At 42.0% G+C, this 24,043-nt stretch overlaps 2 protein-coding genes across 4 annotated transcripts; both read right to left on the reverse strand.

The window, feature by feature from the left end:
- Positions 1-17,943: 17,943 nt before the first annotated feature.
- On the reverse strand, positions 17,944-21,020 carry LOC147437975 (uncharacterized). Its single transcript, XM_086487362.1, has 2 exons — positions 20,905-21,020; positions 17,944-20,817 (listed from the first exon to the last, which is right to left on the reverse strand). Exon 2 carries the CDS (start codon positions 20,302-20,304, stop codon positions 19,513-19,515), a length of 792 nt encoding a protein of 263 aa, XP_086343488.1. The 5' UTR covers positions 20,305-20,817; positions 20,905-21,020; the 3' UTR covers positions 17,944-19,512.
- Positions 21,021-21,637: 617 nt separating this feature from the next.
- LOC147437976 (prohibitin-3, mitochondrial-like) lies at positions 21,638-23,796 on the reverse strand. Of its 3 annotated transcripts, none has more exons than XM_086487360.1 (2): positions 22,841-23,796; positions 21,638-22,141 (listed from the first exon to the last, which is right to left on the reverse strand). In XM_086487360.1, the coding sequence occupies exon 1, from the start codon at positions 23,706-23,708 to the stop codon at positions 22,878-22,880; it is 831 nt and encodes a 276-aa protein (XP_086343486.1). In that variant the 5' UTR covers positions 23,709-23,796; the 3' UTR covers positions 21,638-22,141; positions 22,841-22,877. The 3 variants fall into 3 exon arrangements, with proteins under 3 accessions (XP_086343486.1, XP_086343487.1, XP_086343485.1); XM_086487361.1 differs by having other exon boundaries at positions 21,638-22,204; XM_086487359.1 differs by lacking the exon at positions 21,638-22,141 and adding an exon at positions 22,460-22,647.
- Positions 23,797-24,043: the final 247 nt, after the last annotated feature.

Here is a 24,043-nt window from a genome sequence, read left to right on the forward strand (position 1 = left end):
AAAAACCCGATCAATATTATATTTAGCGCACAAGGCCGTTTGAAAGGGTCTTCGACAATCCGAGAACCTTCCTTGGGACCAACCTCCGGCCCCACGACACTATCGAACGCGGGGTCCTGATGACCCCAGGGCGATGGGATCGATGGCTAAGTGCTTGGTGTGGGAATCTTGAGGGAGATAGACGGTTGGGGAAACCCACCCCCCCCAAGGAACTCGAACAACCACCTCCCCCCCCCCCCCCCCCCCCCCCCCCCCCCCCCCAGAACTCGAACCCGCGACTCACGGTTGGCAGCGGTCACGCTAACCACGCGCCCGCATGGGATTGTTTGTCCCCAAGGCGAAACCACTCTCTGATAAAGTGAACTCGGACAAGGGGGAAAGTAAACATGGACCAAAAAAGGTAAACAAGGACAAATCAGACATCGTCCGAGCTTCGCGGGGAACGAGCTTTCAGCGCCCTGGATCCCACCGCTTGCACTTCATTCAATATAGCATGTTAACTAGTGATGAGGGGAGGGGGCCCACAAGACTTTGGTGCTCCAAGCAATCATGGCCTTCGATGGCTTGAGAACAAAAATTAAGCGCATTCGCCTTTTTTTGGATGCTCGTCCGCCGGAGAGAGAGAGAGAGAGAGAGAGAGAGAGAGAGAGAGAGAGAGAGAGAGAGAGAGAGAGAGAGAGAGAGAGAGGACGCATGTTGGGTCATCGACCTGCTGCATCTGCTTGGCAATGGAGGGGAGGCTGGTTATGAAGTTAGAGAGGCGGGACCAGGGGAGCAGCTGCGTGAAGATAGAATGGAGCGCGACAGCTTGATGAGGCTGGCGAGCCTCAGTCCACAAACCCGATTGAAGCACGTTATCAGCAGATACAACCAATGAAGAGAGTGCATCCGGATGAGGCTTCCGAGCCTTAGTCGATACACGCTATTGAAGCAGAAGTTTGGCAGTCGAGAGACCCTGATGTTGAAACGGACATTCAACCACCAACCAGTGCTACAAACCATGCGGTAGCTTCGATTCCATTGTAGATGAGAGAGAGAGAGAGAGAGAGAGAGAGAGAGAGAGAGAGAGAGAGAGAGAGAGAGAGAGAGAGAGAGAGAGAGAGAGAGAGATTCGTCTCATTGTTTACAGATCAAATGTAGTAGACTCTAAGGTGCACACCCTCATGCACAAAAGAGTTGTTTGCATGTTTTAAACAATTGTTCGCAATGCACGCAAACACAAGCATGCTATTGTTTATTTGATGTGCATGTATACCCTAACTGAAGAACACATCCACAATTGCCAGAATCCACAGTTGCTTGTATGTGAGAGCATAGCTATGGATGTGTGCACAAATAGTACATTTATTTGCATGTTGACACCTATATTCATTATATCCATGGCTGTCCTCCTTAAGCTGATGAACCTCTAGAATGAGCTTGACCAACTGGGCCTCCGACCATGCCACTCCATGTTTGTGGACAGGCATGTCATGTGCACAAGATGGCCAAGTCACTTCTCTCTTTTGGCCATTTAATGCACTAGTAACTTGTGTGTAGCGGAAATTGATAACATAGTGAGCATTTCATTGAGAATAAGTTCCTAATGAGCATAGAGAGAGTACTTAATTTGAGAAAGTAACATAGCAATTTACACCTAGCTAATTTGGCATTGATAATACTTGAAAAGAGAGAGAAATAGAACAATTGACAACAGTTGAGGACCCTTGAGGACCCGGATTTACATGGAGCCAGTCTCCCCTCCATAAAGGCTTTGTACTCCCATCAAAGGAGACTTTTGTACAATATAATTCTTGTGTTCCTTGACAAAACTCGTTGGTGCAATGAAAATGGAAGCTTCATGCACCAAATTATGCTTAAAAAACACACCTAGTCTCCCTAGCCTCAGTCCGAAGACCTCACACACCTTCAAAAATGGTGAGAGCTAGCAGGGAACGAGGATAGATTGAGAGGAACAAGAGGTATCTTACAAGAAAGAAGTATTCTCCTCACATAATCACTCTAATAGCATAGCTTAGCTTAGTAACTAGCATGGTAGAGGAGATGAGCATGCCATTGAAGCTTGGCTCTTGGTTGGATTTGTATTCCATAGCCAAGAGTTGTGGGTGTAGGCCTCTACTTCTCAATGCTTGGAGAAGGAGATGGAGTTCTTCTTGCACACATGAGTAAATTGTAGCCCTCTCTCTCATCTTGGTCGACCCCTCTTGCTATTTGCTCATGTTGGCCTCCCATTAGCTCCTGTAAAGCTTAGCCAATCACAAATTAGAAGCATAGTTGATAGCCTTTTGACAAGTGTCTCCCTTTCCCCCTTTGTGAGAGCTTTAGGTAATTACATAATTCAATTAAACACTCATTGGACCTCTTAGTCTTCTGGCCAATAGGAATCAGGCAAGCCATTGGGCTGTTGAATAGACCCCTTGGTAAACTGTCCAATAGTCTTCTAGGGAGGTTAATTTCTATTGGTTCTTTTATCAAGAATTTTTGAATTGATTAGACTAACTTTACTCTAGCCTAATTCTCATTGGTCCACATCTATGGCCATCCAATAGGATTTGAGGGGAGATTGGGGGCAACTGGCCTAGGGGCCTGACATGTGTCCAATATTCCCTTTGTGCAAAGGGGGAGCCTTGAAGTGTGTGTGTGTGTGTGTGTGTGTGTGTGTGTGTGTGTGTGTGTGTGTGTGTGTGTGTGTGTGTGTGTGTGTGTGTGTGTGTGTGTGTGTGTGTGTGTGTGTGTGTGTGTGTGTGTGTGTGTGTGTCTCTCATCCCCTACTAAAAGGGCTCGCCCCCTCCTTCCGAGGGATGTGGGAAGACTTTTTAGTCTTCCCATGACCGTCCAATTTTCCCCTTGCTTTGGCCATTGGTTAAATGAGTTAATTTTTGGAACATTAGCCTCTGCAAGTCTTAATGGAGCTGAACCTTAGGTCTTTTAAGCCCCATTGAAGCACATTGCTCTTTTGCAGACTGTCCCCCCTTTGGATCCCTGACAGAGACCGGTCTGACAGCCTTACCAATATTCTAGCTTCCCCATATTCAATGATCAGTTTAGCATGAGAAAATCATTTGGGAGTATTAGATATTAGTTTTTATGGAATTACCTCTCTCTTGAAATCATTGTCGTCCTTGACTATGAGGTAGAGAAGATAAAGCCTAGTCATTAGTCCATTTGCTAGCGGGTAGAGGATCCCTATTTTACCCTACGACACTCTAGAATGGATCACTAGTTCATTTGGTGCTTGAGATCCTTAGCTGCCACAAGCATGTCTGCACTTTAGTCTGTATCAATCTTCCATAGTAGAGTAACAAACTCCACTTGGTGTTCAGGAGACGACGTCCCCACAAACATGATTCTAAGCATGCATACTTATTAGCATGTGCGCACAATAAAGAAAAAGAGAGTCTTATAAGACAAAAACATTGTTCATTGATACATATTCACATTTGCTTACTCCAGGGAATCATTATAAGCATTGACAAGGTTTAGGTTATCCTTTAATTGTATGCCTTGCATCCATCTAGCATCTTCAAAAGGATAATTTTTAAACTTGACAAGATATCGTTGGATAGTCTTACCGCCTCGTACTACCTTGTCTTCGTGTCCGAAAATGGACTGTCTTAAGGCCAAGATCCCCACTAAGTGGGATGTCTTCATAGCATTGTGTAATATCAGCTGTAAAGATATCAAAAATATGTTCAGGAAGGTTTAGTGTTACTTCTGTAGAATTTTTTGTCAGCCAGAAGGGATTGTATTGGATATTTAGGAAATCCTTGCATATTTTATGCTTCTCTACACAAATGAGTTCTAATTCTGTAAGAATAATATCCAGGCAAAGAGTAATATCTTTGGTGATATATGTAAAGACACAGTTAGAGGCATCAAAAATCCATCTGAATTTAGTTTGTGAAATTTATATGTAGGAAATAGTACTGGTAACTTGGTGTTACTGATAGCGTAGCCAAGCTGTCCTAAATGTTTAGAGATCTTGTTAGAGATATCTTGCAGTGTTTTGTTGGTATGACAGAATTCTTTTCCTGATACTCGATCCCGAGCTGCTTTCCAAGCAAGGTATTTGCACATAATAGTAGGATAGTTAGAGCTTTTGTCAAGCCCGACCACCAACCATTTATCTTAGATTAGTTGAAAGTCCAAAGCTAGCTGAGGTGTAAGCCAAGAACTATCAGAAGAAAGCCACTTTCTAGGAAGTAGAGAAATTTTGTGAAGGAAGCATTCCTTTACTAATTCCTTTAAGTCCTGTAGGACTGTCATCTCCAGTCGGAGAGCACTGACAAGGTCAGTGAGGCAGCTAAGTAAAGCTGATAGGGCAAAGTAAGGGTTTTTTGGATACTTGGGTATGTGATTGAGTCGTTTGGCCAATAACTTACGTATTGTGACATTATCGTTAATGCTAAGGTCTTGAGTACAGACATGGTTCCCAAATCCTTCAAAATTCCTACAGAATGAGGTAAATTGAATGCATGTACAATAAGGGATTGTTTCTTGTCTAAGAAAGTCCTTATTTAAAACTAATCCTTTTATAGGATGATGATATCTCCATCCAATGAGAATATTGTCAAGCAGTTTATGATTCCCAAAAAAATAAGTCAAAGCACTCACAAAAAAGACTTTTTGGTAAGATCCAATCGAGAACTATGTTGTGAAACAGACAGTGTATGTAGATAGCACCACAATTCGAATCATCTTTGTTGAGAACATTTCTTCCACATGGGTTTGTAAAGACCTGCAATATAGCCAGGGGTCATATTTCACGAAAGTTTCTGATTGCAGGGAATCTTCCTCTCCCTCTTGTAAAGCTACGAGACTTTCCTCGATTACATGAGGAGCTAGGTGTAAAAAACGAGGTGAAAGAGTTGGGAGGCGCCAAAGAGTTAGCTCTTTTTAGAGCGGGAGAATCATCTTCTTCAATACAAGGTTTGAGCAGATTAGTGATGAATTTGACTCCTTTGTAGTTAGCATAAGTGATGAGGTATAGACCGGGCTCATCAACTTTAAATTCTTTAAGAATATCATGCATAAGACCTCTGAAGATATTAAAGGCAATTTGTGCAATCACAATCTGCTTAGCCTGTCCTCCTAGCCATGAGTAGATGAGGGATAGATGAAAGTCGACTGGTTTCTCTGGGAATAGCAGATCCAAACGGTTGAGGATATACCATATTGCATGATCAAACCACATGATGCTTGATTCACAGGTAGCTTTGGGGTCAACAAATCTGCAAGCACATTGCACATAGGGACGGAAGATATTCCAGATAGACTCTATGTAGAAATCTGGGTTACTTTTCGCAAATTCCATGCTACCCTTAGTACGTATGTACAATCCAGCATTTGAGGGGCATTTGGAGTGGTCGATAAGATGAAGGTTAAAGGGGGCTTTAATCAGTTCTCCCTTGTCCAAGAATTGCCCACCTTTAAGAATCTTGAGTTTACAGTCTTCCATTGTTGAGGCGCGAAGGTTGGCCAAGTATACCCAGGTTTCACTAAGAATAGGAGCCAGGAAGGCTTTGTTTGGTAGAACCCACAGTTGATGGTCAACTCCGAGAGATTCAATTTCTATTTGTCTTATTGGTAAGACAGGAAAGACTTTTGAGATTTTAGGTACCATCTCAAGGAGGTTAACATCATTGAGAGAGCAAAGATTATTTTGAAACTCTTTTACTGCTTCTAGTGCTGCACTATCTTGACAGAAAATGCCACCATTTGGAGGGATGGAGGGGGTATTTGGGGTGCAGACAAATGAGTGGTTAAGCCCATAGAGTTTTCTAAGGAAATTTGACAGCTCATCTCCAGATGAGGAGAACAGGGCAAGCTCTTGCTGGTATTGTGAAGCAAGGACAGGAAGTTGGTAAATATATTGGGATAGCAGATTAACACCTTCTAAGGGGTCTTTGTCCAATGTAGCCAGAATTTTTACCCAGCCATTAAAAGATAACATATGCAAGACAGAAAGTTTTTTGTCCGAAACAAGAGCTGAATCATAAATAAGCTGTGAAGCATCCAAACTGCTAATACATCTGAGGACCAAAGAGGAAGCCACAGAGAGGGGCTCCGCGGTAAGTTCCAATCCTTGAGATGAAGCAAGTGTCTGCAAAAACAATGAGATCGGGATTACTTTTTCTTGCCATAGTATGTGATACATAATTTGGCTTTCCTAGCAAGGAAAGGTCTAGTGCTAGCATTTAGGGCATCCTTTCGTGTATGGTCTTTAAGGTAGAGCTTAATTTGATCAAGAATCTTTGCATGATTCTCAGGGTTGTGATTAGTACTCATGCGAGCTGTCATTCTATAACGTGAGTAGTCCTGAAACAGAGGTGACATAAAAATTAGCAAAGTGTCTATATTGTAAAGTCTTTTTGGTCCTCAAACCTTCAACCCGCAAAGTCTGAGACTATGGTAGCCGTGAGCAGGGAACCAGAAAAGAGTCTAAAAGGGGCCACCTAACACCAGTCTACCAATGAAGGATTTACCGACTGTGGGTCCAATTTAGAGTTCCATTCCTACGATAATTTCCTAGGGCAGCACCCTGGTTTCCCCGAAGAGAAGAAACCTTATGTATAGGATGTGTGTGTAGCTGTTTAAACCTTAACTAATAAGACATAATTGAATTTTTACATTCAAAAGACAGTTGGCCAAGGAATAATGAATTGATATGTACAAAAATAACTCTGTATCAGAATTATTTAGGTACAATGATTGTAGGAAAGAGATCCTCTTTCAGTAAGGTTGGTAGTAAAAGAACTTCCCCGTTCCTCAGTGGGTATTTCATCACAGTAATGTTGCTTGCCAAAGAAAAGAAAACCCTCCAAGATAAGATAGAGTCCTTACCTACATCCATCCAAACAAGACAATAGTTCAGTTAGCCTTGGATGTGTTTACAGGTATCAATGGACCATATCAGTTGTTATCCATGTCCATCTTACAGAATTTAATTACTTTAGACAAGCTTAGGTTATTAGATGTTTTAGCAGTCTTTACATATTCCTTCCAGAATCAGTGGTACAATTTACCTTCTAATCTGAGTGGTGAAATCTACGAAGAATCAAGAGTTTTCTTTAGAAAATTTTAAAGAATAGTGAAGTTTATTTGTTAAGCCATACCTTGGTATCTATGCTTGAACCCATAGCAGTAACCATATACTTACTAATCAATAGAGTATAAAAAAGACTCCATTTTTACCAAGTGGAACCACATTTCTCGAGCCATATCTCAGTATTTATGTCAAGTTTGAGGGTACCAGCCATATACTTACCTTCAACCTCCCAAGATTTCTCCATAGCTCTGTAGCTATGCTTATACTCACAGTAGCAACCATATACTTACCAAACACAAATAGAGTATATAAAAAAACCCCATTTTTTTCAAGTGAAACTTTATGTCATGAGCCAAAGGCCAGTTTTTTACGCCAAAGCTGAGAGTGTATACTTACCTTCAAATCTTCAAATTTTTCATTAAGTCCTTAGCATTCAATACAGTTCGGTAGTGTTCAGCCATGTTTTTAGCCAAGATATTTTCAAGTTTCCACCGGCATGGTTTAAGATAACCCCAACACCTTCTCCTCATATGACATCATGAGGGAAGGTATTATGCAGATGTCCAAGAGTTGCCATATTTCTTAAAACAGAAAAGCCATACGTATCCTTGTCGGTGTCAAACAGAATTTTATCACCAAAAAATCCACAAGCTTTCGAAAAACCCAAGGTTCCATTCACATCCCATGTGGTTACTAGCCTTTGCTTCAGGCCAGAGCTAAAACGAAAGAGCTATATACTTACCCCTTTTCCTTTAAATCCAAGTGTTTATTCATCATTAAAAATTGTAATGTCCGGTTACTGTTAGGCCTGCAAAAGGAAGACCAGTGTCGGCTAAAACAGAGCCCAAAGAAAAGCCTGTAACGGCAAAAACATAGCCCTTTTCTTTTTTTGCAAAAAAACCTTAGTCAAGTCGGTAAACAGCAAGACCTGCAGCGGCTTAGGTCAAGCCAAGAGAACTAATGATGCACAGTTCTTTCCTTTAAAAGCTCAGTCGATAGCAAATGCCCCCAATCCTTCTCATAAGTCCCATTAGGTGTGCTTTCATTCAATCAGAGAATGCCTTGCTACCATATCTAAGGGTTACAACAGTTATTTGAAAAAAAACCCATCTACGCAGAGTATTGCCAAAATTCTTAAAGTAAAAACCCTACGAAAATGAATGTTATACAGTTTAAAAGCTACGCTATGAGAGCTTACTGCAAGCAGTACCAAATGTTTTTCTATTTAGAAGCAACCAAAGTTCAAAGAATTTTTTCTCAAAAAAAGCCTTAGAGAAAAACCTGAGTATTTTGTGCAGAGAGCTCCATAGCTCGGACAGTGAAGCAGACGGTATACTGGTTTTAGTCAGAACAACAAAATAACACACAAGCTAAGTGAGGGGCAAGGTGCGCCCTCACCTTATTTATAGAGGTTGAGCTGCATTTCTTGAGCGTGATCGGTGAGAGAGGCAAGCCGCCCTGCTGTGTAGCGTCTTCAAGTGATGCACAGAAAGTTTTGCAAGGGGAGATCCCAGCCCAGGATGCGGAGGCCGCCTACTATTTGTCATGAAATTCCAATGTTTTTACTCACGCCCAATTCTAGGAGAGATTTGTTATGCAAGGGCATAGTCCCACAGGCCATAAGTGGCATGTTATGAGTCAGTGTCCCATAATTGCTTCAGAAGAGGGGGGGGGATATAGAAGGAGGGAGAAAATAAAGCATTAATAGTACCACTATGTGTGTGTGTGTGTGTGTGTGTGTGTGTGTGTGTGTGTGTGTGTGTGTGACCCAATGGCCATATTTTTCTTGGATGCAGCAACACACGGGTCACACACTAGTCACAATTAAGTTGCAACCATTCACCTCAAGGCACAATGGTAAAGTGAGAAATGACAAGGAGAGTTGGGGCCAAAGCTTGGCAAAAATGTGCTCTTGTTTGGTGTCCTTGGAAAGGTTGGACCCCTATTCCTTTTACCATGCTCATCCCTCGTCTTTTCATGGCTTGAACCTCCATGAATCAAGACTTTACAACCATGTTGTTGAAGGGTATATTAAAAAGAGTTTGTATTATTGTTGATGGACGGACACAATATGGCCAGACTCAAAATAAAACCAAGGTGTAAATACATTAGAAGAGATAATGAAGATGTGAAGAATAGGCAACACATTGAAGTTGCTACAGGGAAATGATTGTGTGTGTATGTGCGTGCACGTGCACGCACATGTGTGGGTATCTTTGAGAAAGTGTGTGTGTGGAGCTTTGGAGTCTATGTCTTCTTCACCTTCTTTACACTCTACAAAGAGAGCCCACATTAGGGTGCTACATGTAGTTCACAAATTGAACAATTCATAGAAAAAAAAAAAACAAATTTTTGCTCATTTTTCCACATACAAACTCCGTTTACAGGGTATGGTAGTCAATTTTAATATTTGGGTATTTAGGAAACATCTAGCACATCAAATATATGAAGTTTTTGTAACAATCAACTGGCTACTTTTACGTAGAAACATCAAAAAAACTAGGTATTTCTATATTTACAGGTTACAAGTGTTCTCCTCCAACATTTGAATTCATCAACACACATGTTACATATGTGAGATAAGCTAGAGTGAGGGAGAGCATGATGATATGCCCCATTTGCAATGTGGTTTTTGAGCAGTTTCTTTTATGATGGGTTGTGGGTCCGTTTTGGATGACCGCGTATGTATGGTTGATTGTGGATATTGATTGAGGCCTTTCTTATCATATATAATTTCTTGTGGTTTATGTATCATAGAGAATATATTTAAGAAAACTATAGGTTTTGTGAGGATCAAGTGAGGTTTTTGAAGCCTTGCCTTGAGAGCTTTGGTACCTTGGCAAGGTGGACTAGGTACTAGAGTGTGCCCCCGCCCAGCCTCAACAAAGGCCTGATATGCCACTTAGGAATATTGGATGAGGGATGTATCATTATGCGGTGTAGGATAGTGAATGGATTGCATCATAGGCACGTCCATGTTGGACATTGATACCAATGTTTTTTTAATGTCTGGTTTGAGTTAGTTTTATGTCAGAGTGTTGACAATGATCACCCTTATTTTAGTGATAGTTGACTTACCAGCTCTTGAGTAATTTGATTGAGTTAGAGACATTTTTTAGTTGTTATAAAAAATATAGGGAAATTTTGTCAAATTTTTCACTCACAAGATTGTTGGAGAGAAGCCAACAAGGAAGAATTACAATGTGTGGTCTTATAGGATGGAGAATTTTATTATGAGAAAAGGCTTGTGCAATTATGTTACAAGTGATCGAAAGTTGAAAATGAACAAAATAAAGAGAATTTTGAAAAACACACGGCTCTAGTAGGTCCCCAAAACGACTTTTTCAGAAACCATTAATTAGTTTACAGGGGGAAAAGAAAGGAAAAGGGCAGGGTGGGGGTAGGGTGGGAGGGGGGGTATTGTTTTTTTTTAGTGCTTAAGGACACCTCCAAGGGTACCGTAGGCTTGTAGCCTAGTGGTTAAGGTTGAGCCTTTGTTCTCCTACGTGCTGACGTCAAATCCTACCCATTAGCATTGATTTTAAATTGTGAGTTGAATGGAGATGCTAAAGCATCTTGGGAAGATTCTGTGTAATGGAAAGTAAAAGTAGAGCAGTAGTAGAGGTAGTAGAGGCATTCAAGATATGGATGGAAAATTACAAAAAGGTGATGCATTGGACTTCATTATGAGTTAGTGATTTTTTCATACCACATCTAAAGAAGGCTCAATTTCCTAAGGCATCATGGGAGATTCTCGCCAAAATGAACAACCCAAATACACAATCATGAAAAGTTCACTTGAAGCAAAGGTTACATTGTGTCTAACATGAAAACAAGTCTACATCAATCTATAGGACAACAAAGATAAAACGAAGAAACCAAATACATATTCCACAACTCTAGGGAGCACATGCAGACTTAAGGTCACACTTCAAATTTCGGAACTCGATGATGTGGTGACATTGATTGAATAGATAGAAGGGATGATCCTTACATTTGGTCACATTCTAACCTTAGATGATGAGGAGGAAGATTATGCTACGGTTAAAGCAATTAAATGCTATCGAACCCTTGTGACTCCATTGAATTTTGAGTATCAGAACCTGTTTTGCAAGAAAAATGCACTGACAAAAATTGTGCACAAAAGGACAAAATTGTGTGCAGAATACTACCTGTAGTGGAAACGAAGGCCGAAACGAGCCCGAATGAAAAATTTGAGCACAACAAGAGCTATGAGCCTTTTTGAAGTATTATTTGACTTTTTGATGCTCGTCAAAGCTTGCAAAAATCTGAGACGTAAGCAAAGGGGTACCGACGATAGTACCAGGAGGACGTGACCTGCTCTCATACCAATTGTTGGAATCACATACCGACATCGTTGCCTTCCCAAGATCAAGATCTCTAAAAGGGGGGAGGAGGAGGGGGGGCGGGGGGGGGGGGCAACACATGCTCTTGGAGAGAAAATGGTTTATACATTGATGTTTCTATGTTGATGTCATATAAAGAAATACAACTTGAATAACAACCAATAAAGTAACTTGAATTCTCAATTGGACACACATGAGAACAATAAGGAGGTCCTACTTCCAATGGCAAAATCATTCCTTGTGTCTTAGTAGATTTCATAAAATTTCCAGTTCAACTTCACAAGCTAGAACGTGTTGGAACAACATTGTGACCACACCAAACAAGTACTTGTGAAATGGAAAGAAAGGCATGAGGAGGGTGCCACTTAGTAAAATCTCCCACTTGGTAAAATATAAGTGTTCTTTTTTTTTTTTAAGGATGAAGACTCTTTCACAAGGGGGAGTAGTGAAAAAATCAAATGGGGACTACATATAGGTTAGGGTTGTGTATGGGCAAGCTAGGTGGTGATTTGCTAGTGTTTGTCTCACTTGAGTCTAGATAAGTGGTCGAGGAAGCCACTTCGAGGATGCCGACTATAGATCGCCTAACCGCAAGCACCACCTCAAGCAATTTGTCTATATAGAAAATTTCTTGAGGCAAGTGGCACGCACAATATGTTGCCATTTGAGAATGAGCTTTGATCTATGACCATAACCTCTTTGTGAACCTTCCCTTGTATGAGTTGATTACCATGAGTTAATGCATGTTTCACCTCATGTACGCATTCCACAAGAGTCCAAATGCATCCCTAGAAAGAGGGATTAAAAAATTTCTTGCTATAGTTGGATTTCACACCTGCCCACCTCATTTGTGCAATTTATGTCTAGTTTGTTCTCTCTTAACTATGAGTGGCTTGTTAGTGTTTTCGCCTTTTATCCAACATCAATCTCGTGATAATTAGTACTTTTTAATGCAATAATCCGGCTAGTTAGTCAAGCTTGTGTAGTTAATCTCTCTCATTGATTATTGACTAGCAGTTAAGTGTAAAACAAGTTCATAGGGTACCTAATGAACTACTATCCTCCTTGATTAACTAGTTTTGATCAATAAATATTAGGCATTGCATTAAATACTATGGCTTCTCATATTCCTCTCATTAGGACCTCTAATAAGATCTCCCTTATCTATATATTTAATTGAAAAAAAAATTGAGTCGATTTGGATCTTTTTACTCGTCAATTGTATTGGACATATAGTTGCAAGAATGGACACAAAGATAGAGAAGGTGAAAGAGCGGCTCATAGGAAATTAACTTAGGACATTTTATTACAGTGTGCTAATACAAAGATGCAGCTTTCCCTAGAACGATGAGTGTATATACAAGCTGGTGGAAAAAAACCTTCCAATGAGGGAAATAATTACCTGAGGGGTCCTAAATGTATTTGCTACCATACTATGCTAGCAACCCCTAAAAGTGATGCGATTAATATGAGCTAGCACTCATGTGTAGTAAAATGAAAACCCTATATGACCATTTCACAAAGGGGAGTAAGCCCAAAGCTTTTCAAAAACCTTTGGACTTTTCATGATGCAAAGCTTTTACGAAGAGATTGGTAGGGTTGACTTGCGTAGGCACATAAGTCAAATTGACCTCTATTGCAAAGACTCTCCCGCTAACATAATGGCACCTCAATGTGCTTTGTTTGAGCATGGAACATTGGGTTTCTCGCAACTGCCAAACCACTATGACTCAGTGAAGATAGTGGTAGTATTAGATTGTTATTCAACACCCAAGTCGATCATAAGGCAGTTGAGCTAAACTCACTGGATTGTAGTTGTGTGAAAGTTTCCATGTACTCAATCTCACAACTAAAAGTTGCGAGTGTATGATACTTCTTGTTCCACCAAGATATGTATGCCACAAGGTTTTTATCCCCATGGAGAAAAAACATTAAAGGCTAAATAACATATCCAAAGAAAATTCAAAAACAAAAGATGACATAGTAGGGACATAGTCTCAAGACGTTGCAAGCGCGGTTTAAAGAAACAAGCTCTCTTATTGATTGTCATATCTCTTCTATATTTTATCATATCATATCGTCCCCAGCAGTTCTAGAAGAGCAGAATCTTCATATAGATCGGCATTACTCGCACAATTAAGATGCATATCATATTGTCCCCATCAGTTCTAGAAAAGAACTGATTCTTTATATAAATCAGCATTACTCGCACAATCAAGATGCATGGCTTGAGGTTAAACACATAGTATACATAGATATGCCTCCTATGGCAATAGGCGCATGTAACTAGCATGTGTGTGATGTTCTTGGGGACCAAGAAAGGGCTCTAGTTGATAAATGTGATGTGATTCGGGGTGGTTAGAGAGAGAGAGAGAGAGGGGCGGGGGGGGGGGCACGCATGAATGGGTGTGCTCTCATGTACAGAGATCCACTATGGAGAGCTCACCACAGGAGGTCCTCTATGGAGAGTTTATTGATGTGCTTCTATGCAGAGAGCTGCTCTATGGAGAGCTCGTCATAAGAGGCTACGGCGCCTATGTCTCAAGAGAGATCTTATGCCTCATGTCGTCACACAATCTCCCACTAGATAAGTGATCCATATAGCCTCTTTGCTTACCTTTGATATAGCAACATATGCAAGTTATGTGGTAGATTGAGACTTATAATCTTACAAACAAGATTTTTATGAAATTATACCAAGATAAGCACATGGTACACTTTCATGGAAATCTGTGGGACGGGTGTCTAACCTCACTCCTATCTTATTGCAAACATAGCGAGAACCACGAAAATAATTGTCAATCCATGCGACGAAACTGACTCGACTAGTGCATAGAGACTACAAGAGGTTGTCAATCTCTTGGAAAACAACAAACAACTCGCATTTAACTCAAGCTACACTCAAATGACTGAAATCACCAAAAGCTAATCGCTCATCAGCAAACAAATCACATCCATTACAACATCAAACGACATCCAAATGTTACAAAACTTCTAAGACATGCTTATGGTATCAAATCTCACTGTAGGTCAAGTGAAAAAATCACGATTATTAACAGCAGTGAGTTTTCGACCTAGCGTTTTCGATCCAGAATGCATCTAAATGCTTAGCAATGATACCCCAATACCCCGCCTATACTTAGTTTTTGATTTTAAAGCTTAAATTCCTACTTATGAGATTAGACCGCGGGTCAACGACGCCAAAAGCTACGAATTACCATGAAATGCTTACGTCAATGCGTAGAGCTCTTACCTGCGGTTGCAACGCAACAAACACGACTGCAATGTGACAATAGGAAGCACGAGAAGGAGAGAAGTAAGCGCCGTTAGCTCACGTTGTGTTTCTATTATCCAAAACTTATGGCAAACTTACAAAAATTTGGCTTTTATACCTTAGCCAAGGTTTTTGGTGGTCAAAACTAATAATCTGGGAGCTCTAATCAAAGATAGGTTGATACAATCTGGAAGCTTGTAGCCCCGGCTCATCAATCATAAGGTTTATCTGGAAAGTAAGAGTTACAATATTCCTGACTCATCAAAATAATAAATGTATTTATAATGAAAGCTCCGAAAAAATGATATCCGAGCTAGCTTGCTGCTAACACTTCCCCCCTCCTCGCCTGTGTCGTCCCTTGACACAGTTTCATGGGCTGAAGTAATCTTCGAGTTGACGACTGACGAGGCGGTCTTTAAGCGCATGGAGTGCCTTCTCATACCTAAGTCTTCTTTCTTTGTCAAGAACCTGCAAGAATTGCATGGTGACCCTGTTTTTGAGCTCAATGGCTAAGTAGCCAACAAATTCGGAGATTAGGTTTCTTATCACACTCGCCCAAATATCTTTGTTCGCCAAGTGAAGAACCCTGTGTAAAATGCTTCCTCAAACACCAACATATTGCTAGAAGGCAAGAACATGCATCAAGCATAGAAGCCGTAAAGAACTTCGGAAGGTTGCCACTTAGGTAATCAAAGATAGGTTGATACAATCTGGAAGCTTGTAGCCCCGGCTCATCAATCATAAGGTTTATCTGGAAAGTAAGAGTTACAATATTCCTGACTCATCAAAATAATAAATGTTTTTTTAATGAAAGCTCCGAAAAAATGATATCCGAGTTAGCTTGCTGCTAACATTTCCCCCCTCCTCGCCTGTGTCGTCCCTTGACACAGTTTCATGGGCTGAAGTAATCTTTGAGTTGACGACTGACGAAGCGGTCTTTAAGCGCATGGAGTGCCTTCTCATACCTAAGTCTTCTTTCTTTGTCAGGAACCTGCAAGAATTACATGGTGACCCTGTTTTTGAGCTCAATGGCTAAGTAGCCAACAAATTCGGAGGTTAGGTTTCTTATCACACTCGCCCAAATATCTTCGTTCGCCAAGTGAAGAACCCTGTGTAAAATGCTTCCTCAAACACCAACATATTGCTAGAAGGCAAGAACATGCATCAGGCATAGAAGCCGTAAAGAACTTCGGAAGGTTGCCACTTAGGTCGAAGCAGAGACCCTTATTGCCTTCGAGGAATGACATCCACAATGCTCCTAAACTATAGAGCATGAATCAAAAACCACAAATAGACACTTGTGTGTCATAGCAACTAGCCTAATCCAAGTACGAGTACAACTAGATAAAGGTGTGCCCACTTTAATGTCACGTAAAGTCTACACCAACCATTTTACATACCTCTAGCTTACTCATTTTCAGTCCTATCCTCATCCTCACCAATTGCATTTTATATATATATACATCAATAATTGGTCGATCCATGACATTATTTGAAACGTGCATAAGCTATATGTATGCCTCGTTAAAGCTTATATTCGTACTCCCACCATTTAATCAAATAGGAACAACAATGTATAGTCCACATTTGGTTGGTTCACATCTCATCAGACACGTGCTATCAAAGGTTGAATTGCTGCATCTTGCACAAAAACATCTTCACTAATCAATATACACTTGGTTTGGGGATGAACGATCCACCAACTATCACTTATATGTCATTGATTTCAAAGGTGCTTTAATAATAGTAAGGGTTCTTTCTTTATGATTATAGTTATGAGGGAATCTTCCACTTTGTGTCACTTGCACAACCATAATGTGTTGTTAAGTGGTGACATAATGCCTTAACGTTGATTCTTGCCTTGTGGGGCCAAAACACTCAAAACAAACAAGGTTCATAATGCTTGATGCATTATGCTAGATTTTCATTACCAACAGCTAGACCCCCTTCTTCCTACTACAATCCATAAGAGGCAATGCCAATTAATTAAGTACCGATCAAAACACAACTACACATACACCAAAATTCAAAAGCCCAAGCATGTTAAAAACAATACTTGCATAGTTGGTTAGGACCTTCACATAGGCTTGAGGTGCCCTAGGACTTGCACCTCACCCCCTTCAGTTACTCGGCACCCCCCTTGACACCAATGTAGCTCAACGCAACGACTTTAACAAAATGTCAATTTTAATGAACCTCATTTTCAATAATGATGCATCCGAATTTTCATCCCCTTCCCTCTTTTTCCTTCAACTAACTAACTCTCTCCCCCTCTCTCATATATATATATATATATATATGTATATATAAAAACTCGGCTCTACCTTTGCCTGTGCATCCAAAATTATCGCACTACAACCGGACAACCAGACAACTGAAGTATGCAATAGGATGTTGACACAAGACCACGAGTAAAATGGGCTGCCTCAAAATCAAAAATTACAGCCCAATAAGTCCCCCAAACATTGAAATGAGAATCTTGCGGGTAGACACATTAAAAAAATTCCTCAATGGAATGTTGTGCCTGAAAGCTTATTTGGAATTTCTAAGCCTAGACAAAGTATCATTGCAATATCATTGAAAGCTTAACAGCACACAAGGTTTGAGAAGAGAACAGACCCTCACCTTGGATAGACGAATACTCCAGCAGTATCAAAACCTCTTACAATCCAAATTATCACTCATAACTAAGGGCGGCATGATCAATGCCAAGGATGGTTCGAGGTTTCTCTCTCCCAGATATTAATGCATGGTGGGGTCAAGAAAAAGGTGACACTTAGTCCGCTTGGATGTGTTGTACGACAATGGAGAGCCAGAGTTGGATATCAAACATTCTTTGGTGGAGTTTTTGGCCAGTGGCCTATTTCTACTTCAACTTTATCCTACCTTTTTTTTTGTCTCCCATGGTCCTAGCTGGTGCTGAATTGCCCATCTTTTGCAACTTTGGATCGCTGGTAGTTTTTACCCTATGGTTTGTAGTTGGTGACATAGTTTTTTCATGCGGCAACCATGCGTCTCACTCGGTCGGGTATGGAAGCCTGATATAAGCCCAATTCAGACCCTCCGAAGATTCCATACGTGGAATACCATACGGCACTAAAATATTAGTGTATATATATATATCTCATAACAAATAGCAATTAAAATTAAAACACTAGACTCTAGAGAGTAGCCCAAAGCCACATAATGCATTAAAACATCATAGAAACTTGAAAATGTAGAATCTAGCTAAATCAAGGAGTCGGGAGCAGAGAAACAGATCAAGATCTCTGATCAATAGATACATCAAATGATGAATGAATCATGATCATACTAGATGGCAAAATATGGAGCCTCCAAAACCAACAAGATTGTGTACTGAGTACTCCAAAATTCAAATGACAAAACATAAATAGAGCCTAGAGGGCGAAGTCCAACCGCTCGATGCTAAATAGTGAATCCAAAACATAAGTAGATTGTAGAGCTAAGAGGAGTCAGGACCGAGGCTAGAGCAAAATGCAATGAGCTCTAACTCTCATCAAAGGCCACCTCCTCATCATCATCCTCATCATCACCCTCATCATCCTCATCCTCATCCTCATCCTCATCCCAAGCCTCATCCTCAACAACGGAGCATGAAGTCCCAATATCACTGGGCATGCTAATCGGAAGAGACTCCATAACATAAACAGTGCTCTGTGCAATAGCCTCCTAAATCTCCTGCAATTCAAGCAATCGCTCCTCATCCTTCTCTTTGTTAAGCATCTCCAATGTCACCTCCATTCTCTCATAGCCGCGCTCTTTGTTCTTGCATAAGAGCCTCAAGTTGGTGTGTATGTAGACAAGCTTCTCGGTATGAGCAGGAAGTAACCTATTTCTTCTCTTGGTGTGAATGAGAGAGAAGGTGCTCCAATTTCTCTCACATGGAGAGACACATGTCCCTTGAGAAAGCACCTTAAGTGCAAGAGTCTGCAATGTGGGCGTGCAAGCCCACAAAGTCTCCCACCATTTTACACCCTCTTGCATTCTCTTTGGATCCTTTGCAATAGGATGAGCAAATGACTTTCTTTCAGTGAGGAAAGTGTCCAACTCATCAATGAGGGTACCCTGCATGGTCAAATCACCCTTGGTGTACCTGTCCAAAAATGTCATCCACCCGTCATGAACCTCACTGTCATTGAATTGCCCTCTTCCTCACCATATAGGATGCAACAAGTATCCCACAGCATGCAATGGTGTGTGCATCATATTCCATCTATCAACGCATAGGTCCTTGATCTCTTGCATCCTTGCCGCATCAATACCTTGCATGTTTTGAATTTGCTCAACCATGCGATCCGTAAGCTCATACACAAGCCCCATGGTGGCTCCTTCCTTATCAGCCAAACGAAGTATCTTCAAGATGGGAGCACAAATCTTCAAAATCAACTTGGCCTCTTGCCAAAAGGATGCATTAAACACAATGTCCGAGACCACTATGGCCTTTGCAGTCCTGGCGAAACAATGCCAAGACAGTGGACTTCCTTGTGACAAATGTGACAACCTTTGTTGCATCTTCAAGAATTTTTGCACTCCAAGGGAGCTTCCCAATATCCTCAAACAAGAGGTCCAAGCAATGGCATGCACACCTCGTGAAAAAAATGTGTTTCCATTTCTCTTCCACCATTTGCCCGGCCCCAACACAATTAGTTGCATTGTCCATGCATACCTGCACAACATTGGAGGGTCCTACCCCAATAATCACATCCTTAAGCTGCTTGAAAATAAATTCTGATGTCTTTGTCTCCCCAGATGTGTCCACAGATTTCAAAAACACAGAACCATGTATAGAGCATGCAAGAAAGTTAATGATAGACCTCCCCAGATGTGTCCACAGATTTCAAAAACACAGAACCATGTATAGAGCATGCAAGAAAGTTAATGATAGACCTGCGTCTAGTGTCAGACCATCCATCACATACAATTGTGCATCCATGTTTTTTCCATTTCTCGCGCAAACCCATGATCTCATGACCAATGCATTTGACCTCATCATTTAACTCTGTGGTGCGCAAAGCATTGTATGTGGGAGACACATACGATGGACCAACTTGTCCAATTGCCTTGACCATTTCCAAAAAGAAAGGACTCCGCACTTTCCATTCAGAAATATCCTCTGCATAAAAAAACCTGCGCAAGGCTTGATCTGCTTGCTTGCGTGCTTGCAAGCTAAATGCACTTGCCAAGAGCCCTTGTGCAACCTTCCTCTTCTTGCTCGAGGACCCCACATTTGATTTGGAAGCCGAAGTCCCAGTGGCACTTACATGAGCACTCCCTGATGCATGTGTACTCATTGAGCATGAGGCAAAGGCATTAGCTCCCAAATCATCCACCAAGGCATCTACAAATGCATTTGGGTCCTTCCCATCATTCTGTACATCTACAAGCAATCTTGTGACCACCTCTTTGACGTCCTCTAGCACCAATCCACATGGGCCTACACCATAGCCAGAGAGGGACAATAAATGTGCACGAATACGGGAGGGACCGCCGTCCCAAGTATGCCCACAATACTTGCATTTACATGTAAATTGCCCTTTCTTTTGAGGCTTCAATTGTTCTACATACTGCCATTCGGGACGCTTCACTCGGCCCATATGGATTCTGCAAACTTCCAAGGTGCACACTGCAAAGTTGCAAACCTTGACAAAGTGAAGGCCTCACGAGTAACAGACGGCGTAGGTGAAGAATCAGCCGCGCGCGGGAGAGTGTGTGGGCACTCGGTAGGGCTCCCGGCTCGCGGTCTCGAGTCCTCTCGGCTCTCAAGCTTTGATTGGGGCTCTCTGTGCAGAAACGGGATGGCTGCAAGTTTTTAACAATTCGCGCAGAGGCATTTTGGGCCACATTTGACAAATCGGGGGCTTTTTTGCTAGCGCGTCAAAAATGCCCTGCTCGCGTCCGAAAAGCTGAACCATGCAGCAACCATGCGCGCACGCGTGAGGAAGCCCGATTGGGCAATCGGACGCGCCTGGAAAAAACTATGGTTGGTGAATATCTCAAGAGATTTTCCACTATCAGATCCATAAAATTGTGTGTGCCTATGGGCTGATGTAATGCCTTCAAACCTATAATTTGATTACGTAATACCAAAGGGTACCAAGCCCCCCCTCCTGCCAAAAACAAGAAAAGGGCAGCTATCAGAAAGCTTATTGTTTAAACACACCGCAATCTGATAGGCCTGAAACTGCGGTGCTCACAATTTTTATTTAAAAACAAACACTTGAGCTCTCGCAGAAGTTGTAAATGGAGTTCAGACTGTGTGGCCTGTGTGCACTCTCAAAGAATCCACCAAAAAGTCCTGAGAGAGAGAAACCTACATAATGGAGAAGAAACTGTCAGAGAAATTTACCCAGCAGGCACAACCCAACCACCACTCGTAAATCTTGACTACCCTTAAAAGTGGTCCCAAAAGTTTTGCTCAGGAATTGCCTCAAACACTACTCCAATGCCCATTGGATATCAATCCGTGCGCCAAGGCTGGGTTCAGATGGCCACGATGAGGTTTGGACTTTCATCACCTGCCTCCGTGCTGCTGGTTCAGATGAGGCGAAAGCAGCAATTTACTGTAAAGCAACACATGGGAAAGGCATCCAATGGGGTGTAGCCTAATGGTAGAGGATGCACGTTCCAGCCCTAAGCCACCCCCCCCCCCAAAGTGATAGTGGGTCTCCACCATCTCATCTGAACCTGGCCTAAGACTAAGATTATGCTTCCGCCTCTTGTGAACAGGGAGCACATAAGCAGGTTACACAAGGGAAAGCTTTTCTTACAGCAATGCCACAAAAATCAGCTATGCAGCCATGTCAAAAATGCCAACTAGATAACATTTCAGACCAAGTGACTTGTGCGTAAAAATTCAATGAGACTCCAACAAAAAGTCCTATAAAGAGGAAGACTCAAGAACTCAAGGACAGTGAACGAGAAATATGATAGTAAACGAAACCACCACTCTTAAACCTTGATTACCCTGGAGTGTTCCGAGAGGTTTTGCTCAAGCTGTACAGTGTACCCCTAGCATTGGCTTCTAATTAAGAAATGCACCAAAAAAAAAAAAAGCTAAGCAGCCATGGAGATACAACCACCGGATAACATTTGCAGCTTCGCGGCAGTTTCTGAGGTTGGCACTGCAGATAAAAATCCAACAAAAAGTCCCAAGGGGGTTTATACACTACACCATTTAATTTCTTGAAGCCCGTCAGCTGCAGCCAGTAAGGAAATGGGCACTCAGGTCCATACACACTGCCATTTGCAGGCACTCCCCATCTCCTAGTTGGCAGCCAGGTAAGATGGAAAGTTTTAGACGGCGGGTCACGTAGCCCAAAAATGTTGTTTCCTTTGCATTCTTTTCCCCGCCAATCAAACCCTTTGTTGTCTCCGTTTCCAAAATGGCAGTGTGTACCCTAGTGCCCTCTTCCTCCATCTGCAGCCTGCCACCTAAAAATGTGGCCACCATATTTTGGACCAGAGCACATTTTCAAATGGCCATGTGTAAGCACCCTAAGATATGAAAACCTCAAAAACTTTAAAAACATGTCAGAGAGGAACTAAATAGCAGACACAGTCATTGGACTCATGAACCTTGATTACTCTTAAGAGTGTTCCCAACAAGTTTTGCTCTGGCTACAGTAAACCATCACACTGCCTGCACACAGCTAACATGACAAGCACAACCTGAGATGAGCATGATCACTCAAATGGTCTTCGTGAGACGCTTTTTAAGCAAAGCAACATGAAAAGTCAAAAAAGCGAAACTGGAAAACAATTTAGGAATTATTTTGTTAGCAAATGTGACTGTCCTTCATCACCCTTCGCAAGCGCGCACAGATTTTTATAAAGCTGTGAACCACAACAATGGCCACAGAACACTGGCCACAAGTTCGAAATTTTTTTGGCAAATCTGACTGTCAGACAGTCAAACTGCATCACCCTTCGCATGCACACTGGTGCCATGTTCACCATGGCACAGTTCAAAAGACAGCACAATGCAAGATAATTAGCCAAGGTACATGTCAACAACTAGGTGCTCTCATATTTTCTCTACTATGAAAAACAAAACATTTCGTATCACAATGTTCTCATATTGACCCTAAAAACTGATCAAAAAAGTAAAAGATAGTGTGCTGAATCTCATACCGAATCTGCTTGAGACCCTCTTTGCTTAACCGGCATTCTACTTGAGAAGGTTGTTCATAGCAAGCATCATATTGTTGCCTTCAGGAATGTAGACAACATTGGGAGTTTTTGATAAAGTAGATGCAATCTCCCTTGAAGCTTCAATACGTCGCAATTCAATGAGAGCAGGACCAGCTTGGGCCGTGGCCTCTGAAATAAGCTTTGCAGACTCACTCTCACCTTCAGCTCTGATAACTGCTGCTCGTTTCTCCTGCTCAGCCTTTGCCACTACAAATTTGGAACGTTCAGCCTCCTGCTGTGCAACTTGCTTTGCCTCCACAGCACGTGAAAATTCAGCACCATAGGACAAGTGGGTGATGGCAACATCATCAAGAAGGATGTCGAACTCTTTGGCACGACGAAGAAGGCTTTCACGCACAAGTGCAGAGACATGTGGGCGCTCTGTGAGAAGCTGATCAGCATCAAATTGAGCAACGACAGCCTTTAGAACCTCATTGCCAATGGAGGGGAGAACCTTCTCATTGTACTCAATGCCGAGGCGCTTGTAGATCTCGGGGAGACGATCGGAATCAGGGCGATAAAGCACACGGAGGCCAAGGTTCACCATCTGGAGATCCTTGGTGCCTGTAACAGAGGAGACGGAGTGGGCATGAGTTCTGACGTCGAAGATGATGGGCCTTTGGAGCCATGGGATGAGAACGTGGGTGCCTTCGCCCACAGTTTTGTCCAGCACTCCGCGAAAGCGATCGAAGATCACAGCTTGCTCTCCGCCATCGACAGTGTAGATAGCAGTGGACAGCAAACTGCCTCCAATACCGAGCGCGATAGCGGCTTGTGAAAGCTTCTGTAGGAGAGCCTGAGCACTCATGTCTATGGCGGGCAAGGTCACAGCAGAGAATAGACGAAGGTGCCCTAAAACCCTCGGTTACGGAAAACCCTTCGGCAAGTTAAAGGAACGCAAGGCTAGACTCCTCCGTTAGCTTATCGGAGTGGACGTAGAGTTAGAAGGTGGCAACTCCTCCATTAGCTTATCGGAGTGGAGGTAGAGTTAGAGGGTGGCACGGTAGATTGTTCACGAGGTAGGGACGTCTAGAGAGTTCACGACGTATTTTGGCGGTGCAAGAATGTCTCTCTCTCTCTCTCTCTCTCTCTCTCTCTCTCTCTCTCTCTCTCTCTCAGCTTGCAACCCTAACTCTTTCTCTC

The sequence above is a fragment of the Adiantum capillus-veneris genome, chromosome 17 (assembly GCF_014529385.1).
Source record: "Adiantum capillus-veneris isolate H3 chromosome 17, ASM1452938v2, whole genome shotgun sequence".
Classification (NCBI taxonomy): Eukaryota; Viridiplantae; Streptophyta; class Polypodiopsida; order Polypodiales; family Pteridaceae; genus Adiantum; species Adiantum capillus-veneris.

Coding starts and splice junctions, on each gene's coding strand:
- LOC147437975 (XM_086487362.1), bottom strand. CDS start 20,304: ATGGGCCGAGTGAAGCGTCCCGAATGGCAGTATGTAGAACAATTGAAG.
- LOC147437976 (XM_086487360.1), bottom strand. CDS start 23,708: ATGAGTGCTCAGGCTCTCCTACAGAAGCTTTCACAAGCCGCTATCGCG.